This window comes from Pseudopodoces humilis, chromosome 29, assembly GCF_049639895.1.
Source record: "Pseudopodoces humilis isolate 2021_Gansu_Grassland_sample_001 chromosome 29, ASM4963989v1, whole genome shotgun sequence".
Classification (NCBI taxonomy): Eukaryota; Metazoa; Chordata; class Aves; order Passeriformes; family Paridae; genus Pseudopodoces; species Pseudopodoces humilis.
In genome coordinates, this window is record NC_142228.1 from 4,439,086 (window position 1) to 4,457,740 (window position 18,655).

At 50.7% G+C, this 18,655-nt stretch overlaps 1 protein-coding gene across 2 annotated transcripts in view; it reads left to right on the plus strand.

Annotated features, from left to right (window-relative positions):
* MYO1D (myosin ID) overlaps nt 1–18,655 on the plus strand; it is a 153,687-nt gene that overhangs the window by 75,750 nt on the left and 59,282 nt on the right. Inside the window, exons 17-20 of one of the 2 annotated variants that reach the window (XM_005532618.3) lie at nt 5,771–5,994; nt 7,143–7,287; nt 7,740–7,844; nt 14,811–14,924. In XM_005532618.3, coding sequence (XP_005532675.1) covers nt 5,771–5,994; nt 7,143–7,287; nt 7,740–7,844; nt 14,811–14,924 — 588 coding nt within the window. The remainder of the gene's footprint in view (nt 1–5,770; nt 5,995–7,142; nt 7,288–7,739; nt 7,845–14,810; nt 14,925–18,655) is intronic. The other variant, XM_014261171.2, reaches the window with a different exon arrangement.

The window sequence follows — 18,655 nt, forward strand, 5'->3', positions numbered from 1 at the left end:
GCTGGAGGAAAACTGGGGCTGCCCCATCCTTGGGAGTGCCCAAGGCCAGGTTGGACAGGGCTTGGAACAATCTGGGATAGTGGAAGCTGCCCCTGGCAGGGGTGGGACTGGGTGGGCTTTAAGGTCTCTTCCAACTGGGGTTTGGGATTCCATGGTTGATGTTTCATAGAAACATCACATTTAAAAGGCTGTGGAATTGGTAGAGGTTTCCAGAGAGTGAAGAAAGAACAGCAAGGAACTCCCTCACTGGGATGAGCTGTTGAAATAAATATTCTTTGTAATGGTCAGGAGTTTGAGCTGTGTTCAGACTTTGTTTTCCCAGCCTTTCCTTTCTCTCTATTCGTCTCTCAGCCCCTTAGTCCTGATTTCAGTTGCCCTCTCAGTTTTTCCTGCCCTGAATTTTAGGAGGACAAAGCATAGAGAAGGCAAAGGTATTGAAAGAGGTGAGGAGAGACTGTGGGTGGGGGCAGGATGGGGGAATGTTGTTTGGTTTGTTGTTTGGTTTTTGGTGTTCTTTGCAGGGGGTTTAAGCCAAAAAGCTCCTTTTTTTTCCATTTTCACATAATCACCATGTGTCTGCTCTTGTGTCCATGATTTGCTCGTGGGCACTTCCCTGCCTGCTCACACTGAGAAATCAACACATGCTGCTGGTTATTCCCCTCCCCTGCTGTGTCTCCTTGGGCTCTCCTCACAGGGACAATCCATTCCATGTCCTGTCCCTCTGCTCCTGCTCCCTCCCTGGGCTCTGATCCATGGCACAATCGACTGCCTTGGAGTCTGCTCCAGGGGGGTCACTTGGACAACTCTCATCAAGCTGGTTTTTTGGGAGCCATGGCATCCTCCACCCCCTCCCTCGTGCCCCACACACATTTCCACCTCCTCACCCCTCTGGAATGCTGCCAGACCTTCCTGGGCTCCTCTGCCTGTGGCGCTTGGCTGGCAGTCGGTGGCTCCATGTCTGCTGGTTGGGATTTGGGATTTGAGGAGGCAGATGGCTCTGGAACTGGAGCTGAAGCCGTTCCAGCAATGTCACTCTGATTTCAGGCTCCTTCTGCCCTGCGGCTGATTTTTCCTGAAAGATAAAGGGACTTTGCCTCCTGGAGGCTCCTGCTCCTCTGTCAGCTTGGGTGGGAGCTGGCTTGAGATTCAGGAGCTGTCAGGGCAATCTCAGGAGGTCAGGCAGGGACAGGGTGATCTTCAGTCTCACTCCCATGGGAAATCAGGTTAACCAGCAGGGAATGACACAGGAGGGGGGAAAGGAAGTATGGATTTATTCTTGCCTGTGGGAGGGATGCCACAGGGCTCTGCCATCCCAGGCTGCTTTACTCTTGCTGTAAGGACTCTCTAAATGCAAATTCTGAAGCCCCCAGCTGGCTGGGATGTGGCTGGATTGAAGTGGGAATTATGAGGTGCCTGTGGCTGTTGGGTCTCAGAGGGATGATCTGCTGGATCTCTTCAGAACTGGGCATGAAAATCCCTTGGATCTTACCTTGGTTGTGGAGGCATAAAGGAAAGAAGCAGAACCCTGGATGCACAAATCCTTCTCTTGGGGTTTGGACCTCTTTGGCCCCCAACACACAGCAGAGCAGTACCTCAGCAACAGGAGAATTGGTTACAGGCCATGGAAACTCCCCTCTGAACTCTGACATGTTTAATTTCATTTTACAGGGCTGAATGTTCCTGGGTTATGAACTGGAGGTGGGGCAGAATTGAAAAGGTGCATTGGGTAGAGATCTCCCAATATTCAAACCTGAGGAAGGTGTGAGCTGGCAGGAACACTCCAGCATCCTGGAACTGCTTGTTCTGGAAATGCAGTGGCACAGGGTGCCCAGAGAAGCTGTGGCTGCCTCTGGATCCCTGGAAGTGCCCAAGGACAGGTTGGACGGGGCTTGGAGCCACCTGGGATAGTGGAAGGTTGCCCATGGCAGAGGGTTGGAACTGGATGATTTTTAAGGTCCCTCCAATCCAAACCATCCTGCAATTCCAAGATTCTGTGATCTTTGTTTGTCTGGTCTATGTCCTGCTGCTCACAGCTACACAAAGTACCTGCCCAACAGGGAGTTTCCTACTTTGACACCTCCTCTTGTCCCCAGAATTGACCATTCTGTGTTTCTGGGAGGCTCCCTGGGACCATCAGGCAGCCAGGTCACCGTGGCAGCTCAGCATTACTGAGGGGCTGCTGTGAGCTGCCATGAGCAAACCACCAAGCCAGAAAAAAAAATAATTTAAAAAGTATTTGTCCCTCATTCCCTGGGAGAAGTTTGTCCTTCCCTGTGACTGTTTCCTCACCTTTGAGGTGCTGCTGTGGTGCTGTGGAAGGTGCTCACTGGCAGGGGGTTCTCCAGTTATGACAACTTGATTTGAGAACGTGCTTTTCATTAATAGTTTGCTGTGTGTGTAGCCAGGGGCATGCCTGGGCTGGATAATTGGATTTGGGAGGCCAGTGTTTGTACAATTGTGACACCTCTTGCTGTGAAGCCAATTTCTGCAGTGATGCAGCTGATACAACATCGGGGCAATCTGTTCTAGCCTTTGTTCCAGGGATGTCTGACTGGTGGAAAAAGTAACCCCAGCGAGAGACTCCCCTCAACAGCAGATCTGCTTCCAGTCCCAGGGAGCAAAATCAAGACCTTGTTCTGTGTCTCAAATGGTCCAGGGAACAGCTGACAGAAGTGAAGCTCTGCAAAGTCTTGAGCAGCTTACACAGATTTAGTCTGTGTGTTCTTTTCTTGAGAGCCTCTGTAACGCCCAAGGATTCTTTCACTGCAGCCTGGAGCCCTTTGTTCCTCATTTCTGTTCTTACTAAATTCAAAAATGAGAAGTTGGCAATAAGGTTTTGCCCGGTTGATTTTGTTTGTTGTCCATACATCCCTTACAGGTACATTTTATGACTCTTCAGTGTATGTTTAATAAGAAATCCAAATCTTCTTTGCTTTTCTTCAAAAGAATTTCCCCAGTACTTTTTGGACGCTCAGTTCTTGGATCCTAGCTGGTGATTCTGTCAAATTCAGAGTTTTAGAGCCTGCTCTGCCATTAGATAGGGAAATGCCAGCTTTAATCCAGCCTTACACACTTTGGGTGAAATCCAGGGCTTGTGCAAGTCTGGTTTAGCCAGGAAGCTTCGAGCCTTGAGCTTCCCAGCAGCTCTGAGGGCCTTGGCATGGCTGAAGCTGCACCAGATCTGAGCTAAAATCACAGTGGTAACCAAGTATGGTAGCAGTGACTGCTGAGTCCAGCATGTGTGCAGGGGGTGCTCCCTCCTCTGTGTCTGATGGCCTCAAGGATTAAATAAGGAACGTGTTGTTTATTATTTTATCTGCACAGAGGGATGAGATTCTCAATCCCAGCTCCCTGGGTTGGGTTGCTGTGCTCAGTCCAGCGCTGCTGGTTTCTGCTGTGGCTTTTTTTGCTTCCTGCTCTCGCCTTTCCCTTCACTGTCCCATGTCCTGCCTTGCTTCCCACTGAAATGCTCTCTATTCCCACACCCTCCCTGGGAGAGCAGCCCTGGCAGGGGCTGGGGCTGCTACAGAGCTCATGGCCTTCAGTCACCTCGGGTGTGTTGGGTGTTCTCAGAATCCCAGAGTGGTTCAGGTTGGAAGGGACAGTAAAAACCATCCAGTCCCACCCTTGCCATGGGCAGGACACCTTCCACTAGAGGGGATGTTCATCCTGGAGAAGGGGAGCTTCCAGGGAGACCTCAGAGCCCCTTCCAGGGCCTAAAGGGGCTCCAGGAGAGCTGGAGAGGGACTGGGGACAAGGGATGGAGGGACAGGACCCAGGGAATGGCTCCCAGTGCCAGAGGGCAGGGCTGGATGGGATATTGGGCAGGAATTGTTCCCTGGCAGGGTGGGCAGGCCCTGGCACAGGGTGCCCAGAGCAGCTGGGGCTGCCCCTGGATCCCTGGCAGTGCCCAAGGCCAGGCTGGACAGGGCTTGGAGCAGCCTGGGACAGTGGAATGGGACACCCCATGGCAGGGGTGGAACTGGAGGATCTTTCAGGTTTTTCCCAACCCAAATCATTCTATAAGGCTGTGATTCTATGTGGGCAGGGTTGTGCAGGGTCTGGGCTCTGTTCTGGTGTGTGAAAGCAGAACTGGTCTCCACTGATGAGTTTGATGCTCCATAAAGTGCTGGGTGCTCGAGCAACTCCCCAGGGTCTGCCAGAGCTCCGCAGGTCATGTCTGTTGGGAATGGGAGATGTCTCCTAAAGGGACAGCGAGGCCAAAAGAGAACAAGGAGAGAGAATTCTGACAGAAGTTGAAAGAAGAAAGTTCTCTGCTTTTGAAGGGTTTTGAAGGGACCCAAAATCTCTGTGTTTCTCTTTAAACTTGGGGTTTTTAGAGAGGAGCAGCCCCTCAAAGCTCTGCACTGGTTGCTGCATGAGGTTTTCTCAGCTGCATGGCAGGATTGTCAGTGAAGCTGTCAGGAGAACCTCTGACATCAGCTTCACAAAGCAACTGTCGTGTTGAAAACTGCCTTGGGTAATTAATTAATCTTTCTGTAAATAGAAGGCTTGATGTGCACCAGCAGTGCTGTGGGATCTTTCTCACAGGAAAATAAAGTCTGTGACAGGACCATGGTGAGCAGGGAGGCTCTTGGCAGGTGCAGGAGGCTCGTTATCCCTCTAGTTAAATTTTGCAAGGAAAAAAAATAGAGTCTTCTGCTTAGTGGGTTGTGTTGGAGGGTGAGGATGGGTGGGGAGGGATCCCTGGGGAAGCTGCTCGGGAATGCCCATTCCTCTGGGATGGAAGCAGCACCTTCCTCCTGCCTGGGGCTCCTCCTTGGAGCTGCTGCCATGCACTGTCACTGTCACTGTCACATCAGCGCTGCAGCAGCCATCCAGCACCACCTCCCAGAGTGTCCCCTGGCAGGGGCTTCCAGGAGAAGCCCAGGAGCTGCTGTGTGTTCTGCTTGTGGTGCTGTCCAGGCAGAAACAATCTCACAGTGACACTGGGTCCCATTCCCTCACAGAGAAGCTGGGCCCCATCCCAGAAGTTTGGGGAATATCCTCTGGTTTGCATATTTGGTTGTTTTTCCACACATGACCAGAATACATATACCTCAGGCTATTTTCAGAGCAATCTTTTTTTTAATCAGAGTTAAAATTGTTTCTCAATAATTGTTCTCAATTAACACAGAATCATGGAGTGCTTTAGTTTGGAAGGAGCTGTAAATCCCACCCAGTGCCTCCCATGGCAGGGACACCTCCCACTGTCCCAGGCTGCTCCAGCCCCAATGTCCAGCCTGGCCTTGGGCACTGCCAGGGATCCAGGGGCAGCCCCAGCTGCTCTGGGCACCCTGTGCCAGGGCCTGCCCACCCTGCCAGGGAACAATTCCTGCCCAATATCCCATCCAGCCCTGCCCTCTGGCACTGGGAGCCATTCCCTGGCTCCTGGCCCTCCATCCCTTGTCCCCAGTCCCTCTCCAGCTCTCCTGGAGCCCCTTTAGGCCCTGCAAGGGGCTCTGAGCTCTCCCTGGAGCTTCTCCTCTCCAGGTGAACATTCCCAGCTCTCCCAGCCTGGCTCCAGAGCAGCCATTTGATGATTTCCGTGGCCTCCTCTGGATTTGCTCCAGCAGGTCCATGCCTCTCTCATGAGGGGATCTCAGTCACAGACAGCGTTTTTCAGTCTTGTTCTACCTGAATTTGATTGGCACTGGGAAGTCCCTTCCCCTGAAATAAAACTGTGAATCCGTGTAGTACAGGAGGAGTGCAAAGCCATGAGCTGTGCTGCTGTCCGTGCTGAATCCCGTGCTGTGTGTCCCCGGTGCAGGTGTGGAGGGGCACGCTGGCCCGGCTGCGCTACCGGCGGACGAGGGCGGCCGTGACCATCGTGCGGCACTACCGGCGCCACAAGGTCCGGGCCTACCTGCGCGAGGTGGTGCGGCGCTTCCGCGACGTGCGCCTGCTGCCCGACCGCGGCCGCACCGTCCCCTGGCCCACCCCGCCCAAGGTGCTGCAGCGCTTCGAGGAGGCTCTGAAGGACATCTACCACAGGTACAGCCGTGTCACAGCCGCTGCTTCAACCGGGGACAGCCGGCTGAAGAACACGAGTTGGGTGTCGCTGGCTTCGTGCCCTTGACCACGCGGATAATTCTGATCCAGAGATTTGTTGTTGAATCGCAGAATCCCAGAATGGTTTGAATGTTAAAGCCCGTCCAGTTCCACTCCCTGCCATGGGCAAGGGCACCTTCCACCAGAGCAGGTTATTCCATTGTGATAAACATTGTGTTTCCTTCCTTGGCCCCTTCCTGGCCTTTCTGGTTGGTTTTGAAAAGAAAGAGCACCTGCTCTTGGATGAGGGGGAGGAGGAAAAGAATCTTCTCGATTTCCTCAAGGCTTCTCTGAGTGAGCCGGTGTTTTTCTGCAGTGAAATGAACGATGTTCCCCTTGTCACCCATGTTCTGTGTGCAGAACAGGTGTTTGTACCTTCATTAAACCTCCCAGTATCTAAAGGCTGGTGATTTTTTTTCTCTGGGAAGCTGTAGGCAAAGTAGTTACAATTCCAGTTTGAGAAATGATGACTTCTGAGAGTGGCTGAACAAGAGAAATGTTGGCTGGAGGAGCTTTCAGAGACCTCCTGTCCAGTCATCAGCTTGCAGGGTGGTTCCAGCAGCTCTAGATCAAGTCAGCTTTGTTATTTTCCCCAGCTGTCTCTTTCAGGAGAGACATCCATCCACCCACAGCCTGTCTGGGGAGAGAGCCCTGCTTTCAGAATTAGCTCAATTATCAGAACCACAAAATTTTAGTTGCTAAAAAGCCTTTTTATAGCATTAATCCTGGAGCTCTGGTGCTGCTGCCGAGGGCTGGGGTGTGGTGTGGAGCAGTGGATGGGCTGCCCTGCCCTGTTCCATGGTGCAGCTGGAACTGAGAGGCCAAATTAGAGAATAGTGCTGTAAATGAACCCAAAAATGAGCTTGCAAGCACTTTATTGCAAACAGATGCACCAGTGGTTGACTTGTGAGTGTGGGGTGGGGAGTGTGGCACCCAGACCTGCCAGGGTTGGAGGTGAGACGTGACTTTAAACCATCAACTGACCTTTGGAGCTTTAGGAATGCCCAGGCAGGACTCTGAGGGTGTCCTTGGAGTCCCTCCTGGGAGAGGTCCAGGCTGTGGGGCTGAGCCAGGCCTTGCTTTGGTTGCAGGTGGAGAGCAGCCGAGCTCATCCGGAGCGTGCCCCCAGAAGCGCTACCCCAGCTGAGGGCCAAGGTCGCTGCCATGGAGCTGCTGAAGGGCCACAGGGCTGACATTGGCCTCCAGAGAGCCTGGCAGGGGAACTACATCGCACTGGTGAGTGAAAGGGACCTGGGCTCAGGGTGCTGAAAGGGGGAAATCCAGGAAAATGGGCGTTGGTTTCTTGGGAGGAGAAGTATTTGGACATTTCCTCTGTTTATGTGGGTTCAAAACCTTGACTTCCACTGCACTAGGAGTGATTTTTGTGAATCCTGAGCAGCACCAGCTGCATTAAAGCAGTGCCATCAGCTGGCTCTGCAAACAGGCAGAGCCAGACTTCATGCTGGATAGAATGAAGGACAGCAGACTGAACAGGAACAAAGAAATTCTCTCTAGGCAGGTTTGATTGCTTCTCTTTACTCCGTCCTTCCTTGGAGCATTTTGGTGTGTTAAGGTTTGGTTTCCCAAAGCACAAAGAAGGGTGGAGGGAGCCATGTCCCAGCTGTGCCACTGCCAGCCCCTCTTCCATCAGCCCAAGGAGAGTCCTGAGCCTGTCTCTGCTCTTCCAGAAACCAGACAGCCCCCAGAGCTCAGGCTCCTTCACCCCTGTGGCCAGAGAGCTGAAGCGCAAGGACAAGTACATGAACATCCTCTTCTCCTGCCACGTGCGCAAGGTAACGGGGCTGTGGGGGCCTGGCTGACCAGTGCAACCAGGAGGTGACTCTGGGGATGCTTGGACAGCAGCTCAGAGCAGTTCCAAGGAGCTGCATCAGGGGTTTTTGGGTGGAGCAAGGTTGGGTGGCTGCTGGGGCCTCATCATGTCAGAGGCACAAATAAATTGTAGAGTCCCTGCCCGTGCAGAGTGTTGGAACTGAATGGTCTTTAAGGACCCTTCAACCTAAACTATTCCATGATTTCATGATAAAATCACTTCATTCTGCACAACTCATTCGGGTCTGACATTTTTTGTAGCAGAATTGGGGTTTTTGTTAATTTGGTTGGAAGGTTTAAACAACTAAAAAATCAGAGTTGCTTAATTGTTGTGGGTAGCTCCTAATGATGCTGGTTTGAAATATCTGTCAGGGAAGGATATTTAGAATTTTGCAAAGCCAGCAGACAAACACAATTTTAGTGGCAGGCCAGTGCTGTGGATGTTCAGGTGTTCTTAAGAAGCTGTACATTCTTTTTATTTGTGAATATTGCAGTTGGTCCCCATGTGTACAGTTATTCCTTATGATTCTGCAGATATTGCGTCTACACAATTCATTCAGCAGCACAAAATCTCACTTTATAATAAAACTTTGCAAGCAGTAGTGAGTTGTATTGTTTATTCAACTGTTTGTAAAAATAGAAATCTCTAATTGCTTTCCAAGCAAAAATATTTCAGTGGATTTTGATGTTGCTGTGACCATGTTCTCTGTGAGGACAGGGTTTCCTGCTGGAGTGAGTGGTTTGGGTGAGTGGTGGTGTCAGGATTAAAGGAGGAGCAGGTGAGTCTGAATCCAAACTTCCTCTTTACAACCTCCCAGTGCAGAATTCCCCCTGGCTTTTTTAAGGTTAGGCTGAAAACAAAATAATTCCTCTTCTAACTCATCTAATGAACTGATTCCAGTTGAAGTTTCTGGCTAAAGTGGGATAACTGTAGAAAGGACAGTATGCAGTTGTTAGAGATGTGATGCTGGGAATTGTGGGTTTGGATGGGAGTGCTGCTGAGGGGATCACTGGGGGTCTGTGTGTGATGGACCCAGCGTGGGAGTTTTATCCTGTTCACTGCTATGCAGCTCACCAGCCCTTGTTTCTCTTGCTCCTGGTTCAGCTCTCAAGGACAATCTCCTGTGCAAGCACAGGGTAAAGCAGATTCCTGAGGCACAGATCCACCCTTTATCCTGTTCCCTAACTGCCAGGACAGAGCTTCTGCCTTCAGACAAGCGTCAGAGCAGCATTTGTTGGTTTTGGTGTGTGGAGGAATCCCTGAGCATTCCAACAGGCTCTGTTTCTGTACTGTGACTGTGCTGGAAAAATCCATTTTCTGTGGGTTTTTTTGCATTGAGATGCCAGCACTTCAATAGTAGAAGCAGAATGGGGATGGAATAGGTGTCACCTATCATAAAGTAGATTTCTCCTGAGTCTGAAATGCTTTCAGTGCTCTCACAGGCAAAGCTTTAGCTGACTGTGGGTGCATTAAAAGGGCAGCTCAGCTGAAATCACAAATATTGCAGGGTTATAGACTTGCAGCCTTGTGGGTTTTAAATTATCTTGTAACTCCTTTTAACTTTTGAATGGTTAAATTGTTGTTGCTTTCTTCTCACAGAGAGGTAGGACTTGATCCCCTGCAGGCCTTCTCAGCTGGGGATTCCTGGCATGGCTTTGGAGCCGTCAGCAGGGAGGTGCCATCCCTGGAAGTGTCCAAGGCCAGGCTGGACAGGGCTTGGAGCACCTGGGACTGGAAAGTGTCCCTGCCATGGCAGGGGTGGCACTGGGTGGCCTCTAAGGTCCCTCCAAACACAAACCACTCCATGATTCCACAGTCTCAGCACTGCTGATAGGACTGCAGCGCTGTGCCTTCCTCAAGGAAGTGTAAGCCTGGTGATTGCAGAGCATCTCCATGTCACCATCCCATCCAGACCCACACTCGGATGTCTCCCCTCCCTGAGGGGAGTTCGTCTTCCTGCTCGTACAGACAGGAAATATCTGAGTGAGCCTGATGAGCAAAGAGCAGGGAACACAAACAGTGCTGAGATTTGAAGGTTAACAGGACAAAGATCTGACATTTGAGAATTTAGCGTTTCCCTTTCCAAGCAAGGCACTTCCTCAGGTCACCTGTTCTGTGCTGGATCTGCAGAGCAAGCACCAGTGAGAGCTGTTGGACAGGGGGAGTGACTCTGCTCTGACTGCAGGAGCACAGGCTGGGAAGTGCCTCAGCCTCCCTTTGCCCTTCACAGGAAACAATTCCCATCCTAAGCTGTTTAAAATGAAGTTGTTTCTCTGGTCAGAAGTACAAGTCTTGGCATCCTGCCTCTTACCCCAGAGTAAGGCCAGTCCCTGGGTGACCCTTGGTGCTGGGGCAGAGGGAATCTCTCCTCATCGCTGCATTCTTCCCTTTGAATTTTTAACAAATAAATCATCAGTGTTCTTCTCTTTAGCCTTGACTTCCCCATGTCCTACCAGACCTTATTGGCCCACAGTGGCACTTGGTGCTGGCACGTGCAGCCTGGCCCCGTGCCCAAGGCAGATTTGTCACATCCCTCAGGTTAAAACTGGTTCCCTGTGGGTTTTACAGGTTGTGTTTGTTCTCTGCTGAAAATTGGTTCATGTGAAGCTTTAACAGGGGCCTGAAGAGTGAATTATAGAAATGAAATTGTAATTATCAGGTGATTTCATTGCTTCCCTTAAATAATTCTCCTGAACAAAGCAGCAATTCACAAAAAAGGGTTGCCCAAGTTCATCTGTGGTGTGTTTTCATGATTCAGCTTATTTGAGGATTCCTGAGCAAAAACTGCTGCTCCTGCTCTTTCCTGAGGCAGGAGGGTGTTAGTGGGAAGGTGTTAAAGGGCACTTTGGTGAGCTGGGCTGAATGAAAGCAGCATCAGCGTTCCTTTGTGGCTTCCTTCAGGTACTGAGTCACCAAAGCACGTTTAAAGTAGTTGTTGACTGTCAACAGCAATGTCAGGTGTCAGCTCTTGGAAATGTTCAGTCTAATGGACTCTTTCTTTGCACAAAAATCATAGTAAAAGCATGAATACCGGGCAACTTGAATAGACACAGGCTGAGCCCAGAGCTCACCTATTTAAACACATTTATGAGTAGAGCACACCCTGTGTCCTGTCAGATATTGGTTTGTTAAATTCATTGAGACAGAATTTTTTTAGCTGATGACTGACATGGATCTAATTAATTCTTCAGGAAGAATCTAGAAGATTCTGGATCAGGAAGAACTTCTTCCTGGAAAGGGTGGTCAGGCATTAGAAGGGGCTGTCCAGGGAGGTGTTGGAGTCCCCATCCCTGCAGGTGCCCAGGGAACACCTGGATGTGGCTCTGGGCTTTGTGACAAGGTGGGGATTGGGCACAGGTTGGACTCAATGGGCTGGGAGGGCTTTTCCAACCTCAATAATTTTATGTTTTTAAGTCTAAGAAGTAAATTTATTCCAGGAACTGCCCTCCAAGGTTTGAGCTGCTGGTTAAGTTTTCTTTGCCTGTGTGAGGGCCCGAATTCAGCAGCTTGAGCTGAATAATAAGGGGGGCCTCTGTTTGGAGCAGTTTTTACAGAAGGGCTCTGAAGAGGCTTTGAAGCCTCACTGGGGGAGGGGAATGGACTGTGTGCTTGCTTCCCTGCAGTAGGTACAGGTAGAAGCAGGTCATCCCTGCCTGTGGAAAAATCTATCTTTTCTGAGCGTTGTGGTGCTCTTCACTTTTTCAAAGGAAATTTTCAAGATTTTTGCCTTAGGAGAAACCAAAAGCATATTTCATGCAAATCTCCAGATTTTGTTGGATCACCTAGGAAACAACACTCTCTATTTTCTTTAAAATAAGGCTTTTCTTCCCACTTTTCCCTTGTCACCTGTGGCACCAAGCTCCCTTGAGAGGATCATCTCTTCCAAAGGCCGGTGCCCTACGGTGCCCAGAAGCTACTGGCAGAGACCTGAAAAACTTCCTTGAAGATTTTCCAGCTTTAGGCCAGACCTTCATTTCCCCCACAAGCTTGTCAGGAAGCTAAATTAGGATTGATTCATTTGGATCAACAGGATAAAAATACAGAATGCCCAGAAGGTGCAGAGAACACAATGCTGGGAAGGGCTGTTCTCCGGGAGGGAGTGAGCTGGAGCTGAGAACAGAAGGCCTGTCCTTACTCCTACAAGCCCAGCAGTGGGATTTGCACTGGGGTGGGAGTCCCTTCTGTGCCTGCTCCCCACTGGGGCAGTTTTTACCTTAACCCACAGCAGGTATTATCTACATAAATGCACTGCATAAATGCATTATGCATAAATGCAAGTTTTCCTTCCTAATTTGCCCTAAACTAAGACAAGGTGCACAAGGCACCTGAAGCCTCCTTTGCTTGGAAAGAGCTGGAAGGATGTGAGAATTTGCTCCTCAGGTGAGATGAGCTGCTGGGCCTCTCCTTTGCTACATTTCTTTAGCTGAATTTCAATACTAAAACCAGGGGGGAGCCATGAGAAAGAAGTGGAATTTAAAACATGCCTGTAGAACTCCCCCAGTATTCCATTGGCTTGGAATACACTTTTGGGGTGCTGAAGCAGTGCCTGAAGGTAAGTTCAGATGTGCCAGAGGCCAAGGACACCTGGCTTGGATCAGCAATAGGGTGGTGACTGTCCCCTGAGCTGGCACTGCTGGGGCACCTCCAGCCCTGGGTCAGTTCTGGGCACCTCATGGTAGGAAGGACAGAGGGGCTGGAGCGTGTCCAGGGCAGGGAATGGAGCTGGGAAGGGTCTGGAGCCCCAGGAGGGGCTGAGGGAGCTGGAAAGGGGCTCAGCCTGGAGCAGAGGAGGCTCAGGGGGCCCTTGTGGCTCTGCACAAGTCCCTGGCAGGAGGGGACAGCCGGGGGGGGTCGGGCTCTGCTCCCAGGGAACAGGGACAGGAGGAGAGGGAACGGCCTCAGGCTGGACCAGGAGAGGTTTAGATCGGATATTAGGGAAAATTTCTTTACAGAAAGGGTGGTCAGGCATTGGCACAGCTGCTCAGGGCAGTGGTGAAGTCCCCAGCCCTGGAGGGGTTTCAAAGCCGTGTGGCACCTGGGGACAGGGGTCAGTGGCAGCCTTGGCAGTGCTGGAGGAACAGTTGGACTCGGTGATCTCAGTGGGCTTTAACAGCCTTTCTGACTCTGTGAAAGCTGAGTGTGCTTCCCATCTCTGCTTCCCAGGCAGCAGCCACAGGACCTCCTGCCCTGGGGTGGCTCTGGTGTCACAGCAGCAGAAATTTGCTGCCTTTGTCAGCGGGGGCTCGGTGCTGGGGGTGGCCATGGACAGCAGTCAGGCAGGGTCATGGCAGTGCAAGGGAGTGTTCACTGTGTCAGTGAACTCAAACAAATCACAGTAAATCAATGCCCCCAGCATTGACCTGAGCTCTGAGGGGCAGATCCAGCCCCAGGGACTGGACTTTAGTTCAGCTCCCAGGACCTGGAGTGTGGAGAGCCCAGAGCTCCCCCAGATCCTGGCTGAGGAGCCGGTGCTGCTCTGCTCCAGCACCCGACATGTGGACCAGGCACTCCTAACCTGCTTCCTCAGGGCCATTTGGTGTTTCATAGCCTTTAGACTTTTTTTCTCCCATTCATCTGCTCCCTAAAATAATCCTGGTTACTCAGCATCTCTTCCTGTGAGACTTCCCAGCCCCTCAATCATGTCCTTCACCTTCTCTGAGCCACCGGAGTCTCCTTCACACTCACCACCCTGGTCCTTCACAGGCTGTTCCAGGTGAGCCCATGGCTTCCAGGACATTATTCCCATGTTATCCCTTGTCTGTGCCATCATTCTGCTTTTTCTGAGCTGCCTCATGTTGTTGTGCCAAGATGTCTCCAGAGCTGTCTGAAATCATCCTCGGTTGCTTTTTCTGAGTCAGTGCCGTTAATGTAAAGCTGTCACAGAGCTCCCCAATTTGCATTTTTTGCCTTCATCTGCTCTGAACTTTGTCACTCTGCTGCCTCTTGACTGAGGATATTTAAGTTCTCCCGTTGTCTCCTGATTTCACCCTGGAAAATCCTATTTATGTTCATCCTCCTCATCACGTCTTACCCTTGTCTCCTCTTCTCAGTTGATTAATAAATACCTCAGTGACTGTGATACGCTGATGACTCTGGTTTTGCCTCAGTGAAAAACAATTTCTACTTTGTGTCCTACTTTCTTATGCACTTCTGACAAAACTTTGCATCCTGCCTGGTGAGTGTTTAGTGCTCAGGGCATCCCATAACCTGGGTGAGGTGGAGCTGCTGGAGCTCTCCCAGCCTGGGAGAGCTGGGGGTGCTCACCTGGAGAGGAGAAGCTCCAGGGAGAGCTCAGAGCCCTTCCAGGGCCTGAAGCGGCTCCAGAAGAGCTGGAGAGGGACTGGGGACAAGGGATGGAGGGACAGGACCCAGAACAAGGATGGCCCAAAGCCCCTGGTGCAGCCTGGCTCTGCATGCAGGGATTTCCATGGGACCTTTGGGGTGCCAAAGGCTCATGGATGACGTGGGGACAGCAGGGATCAGGCTCCACTTGGACAGGGCTTCAGTGTGGCAGGGGGAAGCATCTGGCCTTGGTTTGAGTGAAGCCCTGGAATTGCCCAGGGTGCCACAGCGCTGCTGGATGACTGCGAATGCTGATCCTCTGTCCCTGTTTGTAAAATGGGATTACAGGGACTGTGTTCCCTTTTCATGGGTCTGAGGAGAAAACTTGTTTAGGAGCTGTGTGAGTTTGGGTTGTTTGTTAGTTTAGGGTGTTTGTTTTGTGAGTTTGAGGTATTTTTGTGTGAGTTTTGGCTGTTTGTGAGTTTACAATGTTTGTTGTGTGACTTTGGAGTATTTCTGTACGAGTTTGGGGTACCATTGTGTAAGTTTGGGGCATTTTTGTGTGGGTTTGGCACTTAGCACTGCACAGTTTTGTTTCCTGTGTTCCTGCAGTGATCAGTGGGACTGACAGGGTGTCTCTCTGCAGGTGAATCGCTTTAACAAGGTGGAGGACAGGGCCATTTTCATCACTGACAGACACCTGTACAAGATGGACCCCATGAAGCAGTACAAGGTGATGAAGACCATCCCCCTCTACAACGTGAGTACAGCTCTGGGGATCCTCATCTGGGGCTCTTTCAGGGCAGTGTCTTTACTCTGTAGCTCCATTTTCATATCCATAAAATGGAAAAAGTCCTTGGGTTACAGTTTCTAATACATTTAATGTCCTTATAAAAGTTATAGTGCAGTTATTGCAACACCAAAGCATCAGGGTGGGAGTGTTGGGGTGTCCTGGGCAGGGCCAGGAGTTGGGCTGGATGATCCTGGTGGGTCCCTTCCAACTCAGGGTATTTCATGGTTCTATGATTCTATGATTGTATTAGCTTTTAATTTTGGTGCATAAAATAAAAGCTAAACCCCAAACTGCCTCTTACACTTCTCTGCTCCCTCCCTGTTTCAATTTTCTTTGCTGTGTGCAGGATCCTGGCCCTGTAAGGGGTTGGCATTTCACAGCACCTCATGGCACTATTCCTGTGTTTTTGAGGGTTTGTTTGATCCTTCAGGTCATGCTTGAATTTATTTATTTTTATTTTTTTATATTTGTTCATGTTTAATGTAAATCTTTCCAAAGCTAGACTCAGAATTACAGTGAGGTCTGGCCTTGGGGGTAGCAGGGTGGAGCTGCCATGCAGTGGATTATCAAGGATGGAAGGGGGTGGGCAGCACCTCAGCTTTGCTCTCCAGCATCCTGGAGCAGGATTCAGCTGCCTGCTTGTCTCCCTCAGCCCGAGGTGACAGTGCTCTGGTTATCTCCAACCTCCAGAGCCTGCCTGGCTGCTGGGAAATGCCCTGCACGGATTTATTGGGATGTTTGCATTTGGAGAAATGACAAACCTGGCATTTCTGTATTGCTGGGAGGGCAGGGATGGGATTAGGGTGAGGGTGAAATCTCATCTGCAGATGTGGAGGGGATGATTAGCTCTGGCTGCATCCACAATGTTGGGTTTAGAGTCTCCTCCTGCCCTCCTTGCTGGGCATCAGCCTCAGCTGGGCACTCAGCACAGTGTATCCATGGAGTAGCTACTCCCAGTAGGAATCCTGGCTGCAGCAGGCAGTGTCTCCATGGCAGTGCCTCTTGTTTTGAAAGGAAGCTGCCCTGAGCAGCTGTGGGAGCTTTTCCTGGCTGCTGTTCTGTCCCAGCACCGGTGTCTCCATGCTCAGAGGGGCTGGCAGCACATCCTGGTGTGTGCCATGGGGCTGTGTGCCCATGCAAACCGGGGTGCAAACACCCCCAGGCTGGTGCAAACCAGGGTGCAAACACCCCCAGCCTGGTGCAAACTGGGGTACAAACACCCCCAGGCTGGTGCAAACTGGGGTACAAACACCCCCAGCCTGGTGCAAACTGGGGTACAAACACCCCCAGCCTGGTGCAAACCGGGGTGCAGACACCCCCAGGCTGGTGCAAACCAGGGTGCAAACACCCCCAGGCTGGTGCAAACCGGGGTGCAGACACCCCCAGGCTGGTGCAAACCAGGGTGCAAACACCCCCAGGCTGGTGCAAACCGGGGTGCAGACACCCCCAGCCTCCCAGCAGAGCTCAAACATCTACACACTCACAGCCTTTTAACAGAGGGGTTTTCCACACCTGATTTTCCAGGTGTTCCCAGATGTGTTTTTTGGTGACATGGAAAAGGTGGGATTTTATCCATCAGGATTTCTCAGTATTGGTTTCTCCACCCTTACTTTAAGCAGAGTGTCCAGGTCACTGAGATTCACTGACTGCAGGACTAATGAGATAAATCTGTGTTTATCACAGGTGTAGAACAGTGTGTTTTACCTGTGTGCCTGATGGGTGTAAAGGTGCACATTGTACATTTACAACAGCACAAGACCAGATAATTTGTTGGTCACTTGAACATTTCCCTCTAAAATTCTTAATGCCTTAAAAATTAGAGGTGAGCAAGTCAAGTACAATTTCAGGTTCCTCACAGAATATCTGTTACTAAGAAATGTCAGCAATTGTTGCTTTTTCACCAATAAAAGGCATGTCTAAAATGGAATATCCATTCCTGCAGAGAGCCCTAGGGTGGTCCTGTGTTGGCTGTTTTGGCTGTATTTTGGCTCAGTGTTGGTTGTATTTTTGGCTCAGTGTTGGTTGTATTTTTGGCTCAATATTTGTTGGTTTTTTGGCTGTATTTTGGCTCAGTGTTGGTCGTGTGGCTGCTTTGCAGTTCCTCAGGACAAGAGCAGTTAATGGTCTGTGCAGGTCTCTGTCTCTGAGAATTCTCACATTTCTGCAGCTATAAATCAGTTTTATTGGTAGATCTGCAGTTATTCCCTTCAGTAACCTAGCACAGGGATTCTTGGCCAGACAGTTTCTTTGGCCTGAGCAGGAGTCACTGAGATTCCAGGGGTCCTGGCACAGGAGGGATGGATGAGATCCTCTGCTGACCCATACAGGTTGTCAAGTTAACATTTCAGGGTGGAAATTTGATTAAAACGAGCTTAGGTAGAATCTGTGGTGTAAAATTCCAGCTCTGTTGAGCACAGCCTCTCCCTGTGCCTGCTCCTCCTGCTCTGTGTCCTGGGGGAGAGCCCCAGCCCTGCCCATGCCCAGCTGGGCTGATCCGGGGCTGGGGTGGGCACTGGTCCTGCTGATGGATCCAGAGCACCTTGAGCTGCAGGAAGGGGAGATAAGAGTTTGGGGTGTCTTTGATTTATACACAGGACACAAAATATTTCATAGAATTGAATTTGGATTGGAAGGGATCTTAAAACCCATCCAGTGCCACCCCTGCCATGGCAGGGACACCTCCCACTGTCCCAGGTGCTCCCAGCCCTGTCCAGCCTGGCTTTGGACACTTCCAGGGATCCAGGGGCAGCCCCAGCTGCTCTGGGCACCCTGTGCCAGGGCCTGCCCACCCTGCCAGGGAAGAATTTTTTCCTGATATCCAATCTAAACCTACTCTCTTCATTTTGAAGCCACTCCAGTTATATTTCTCTTAATAATCCAGGATTTCTCAAATTTAACTCTGGCAAACAGTCAATCCTATGGAGCAGCTGTTTGTTTCTTGTTGTATTTATGTTTTATATTTGTTACCTAATATTTATATTTGTGTTGTCTTTCCACTCCTGAGCTGCCTTGCACACTCCCTCCATTTTTCTGTGCCTGATCCCTTCTGTCATGGAAGCTCTTCCACCATGTGAGGGAGGCAGTGGAAGGAGCTGATCAGTGATACAGAAATTCCTTCCTTTTTGGGAAAAGAGAAATAGTTTGAAATGCTCTGAAGGTTTTTTGAGGAGCAAATGGACAATAATGACACCAGTAGTGATGTGTATCCATGGAGCAGCCCTGTCCTACGTTTGGATGAGTGCTCTCTGGGAAGAGGAATCGTCCTTCCCATGCCCAGAGGTGAATGGAGCTGGAATCCTCTGCTGCTCCCTGTCAGCGTTTCAGAAGCGCCCTGTCAACACAGCAGCATCCTCAGGGGTGGTGTTTCCATGGAGATCTCACTGGAGACAGTCAGCTGATGGCTGCTACAGATACAAACTTGTTTTCAGCCGAGGAAATCACTCCCCATCTCCCCTAGCCAGGTTTGCCTGGCCGTGGTTGGAGTCCCTCCTGTCCCTGCCCAGAGCCAGGCTCTGCACTGGGACAGAGGAAAGGGCTGGAAGCTAGACCAGGTTTAATTTGTTTTAGATGAAAGTTTTCTTGCAGTGAGGGCAGTGAGGCCCTGGCACAGGTGCCCAGAGCAGCTGGGGCTGCCCCTGGATCCCTGGCAGTGCCCAAGGCCAGGCTGGACATTGGGGCTGGAGCAGCCTGGGACAGTG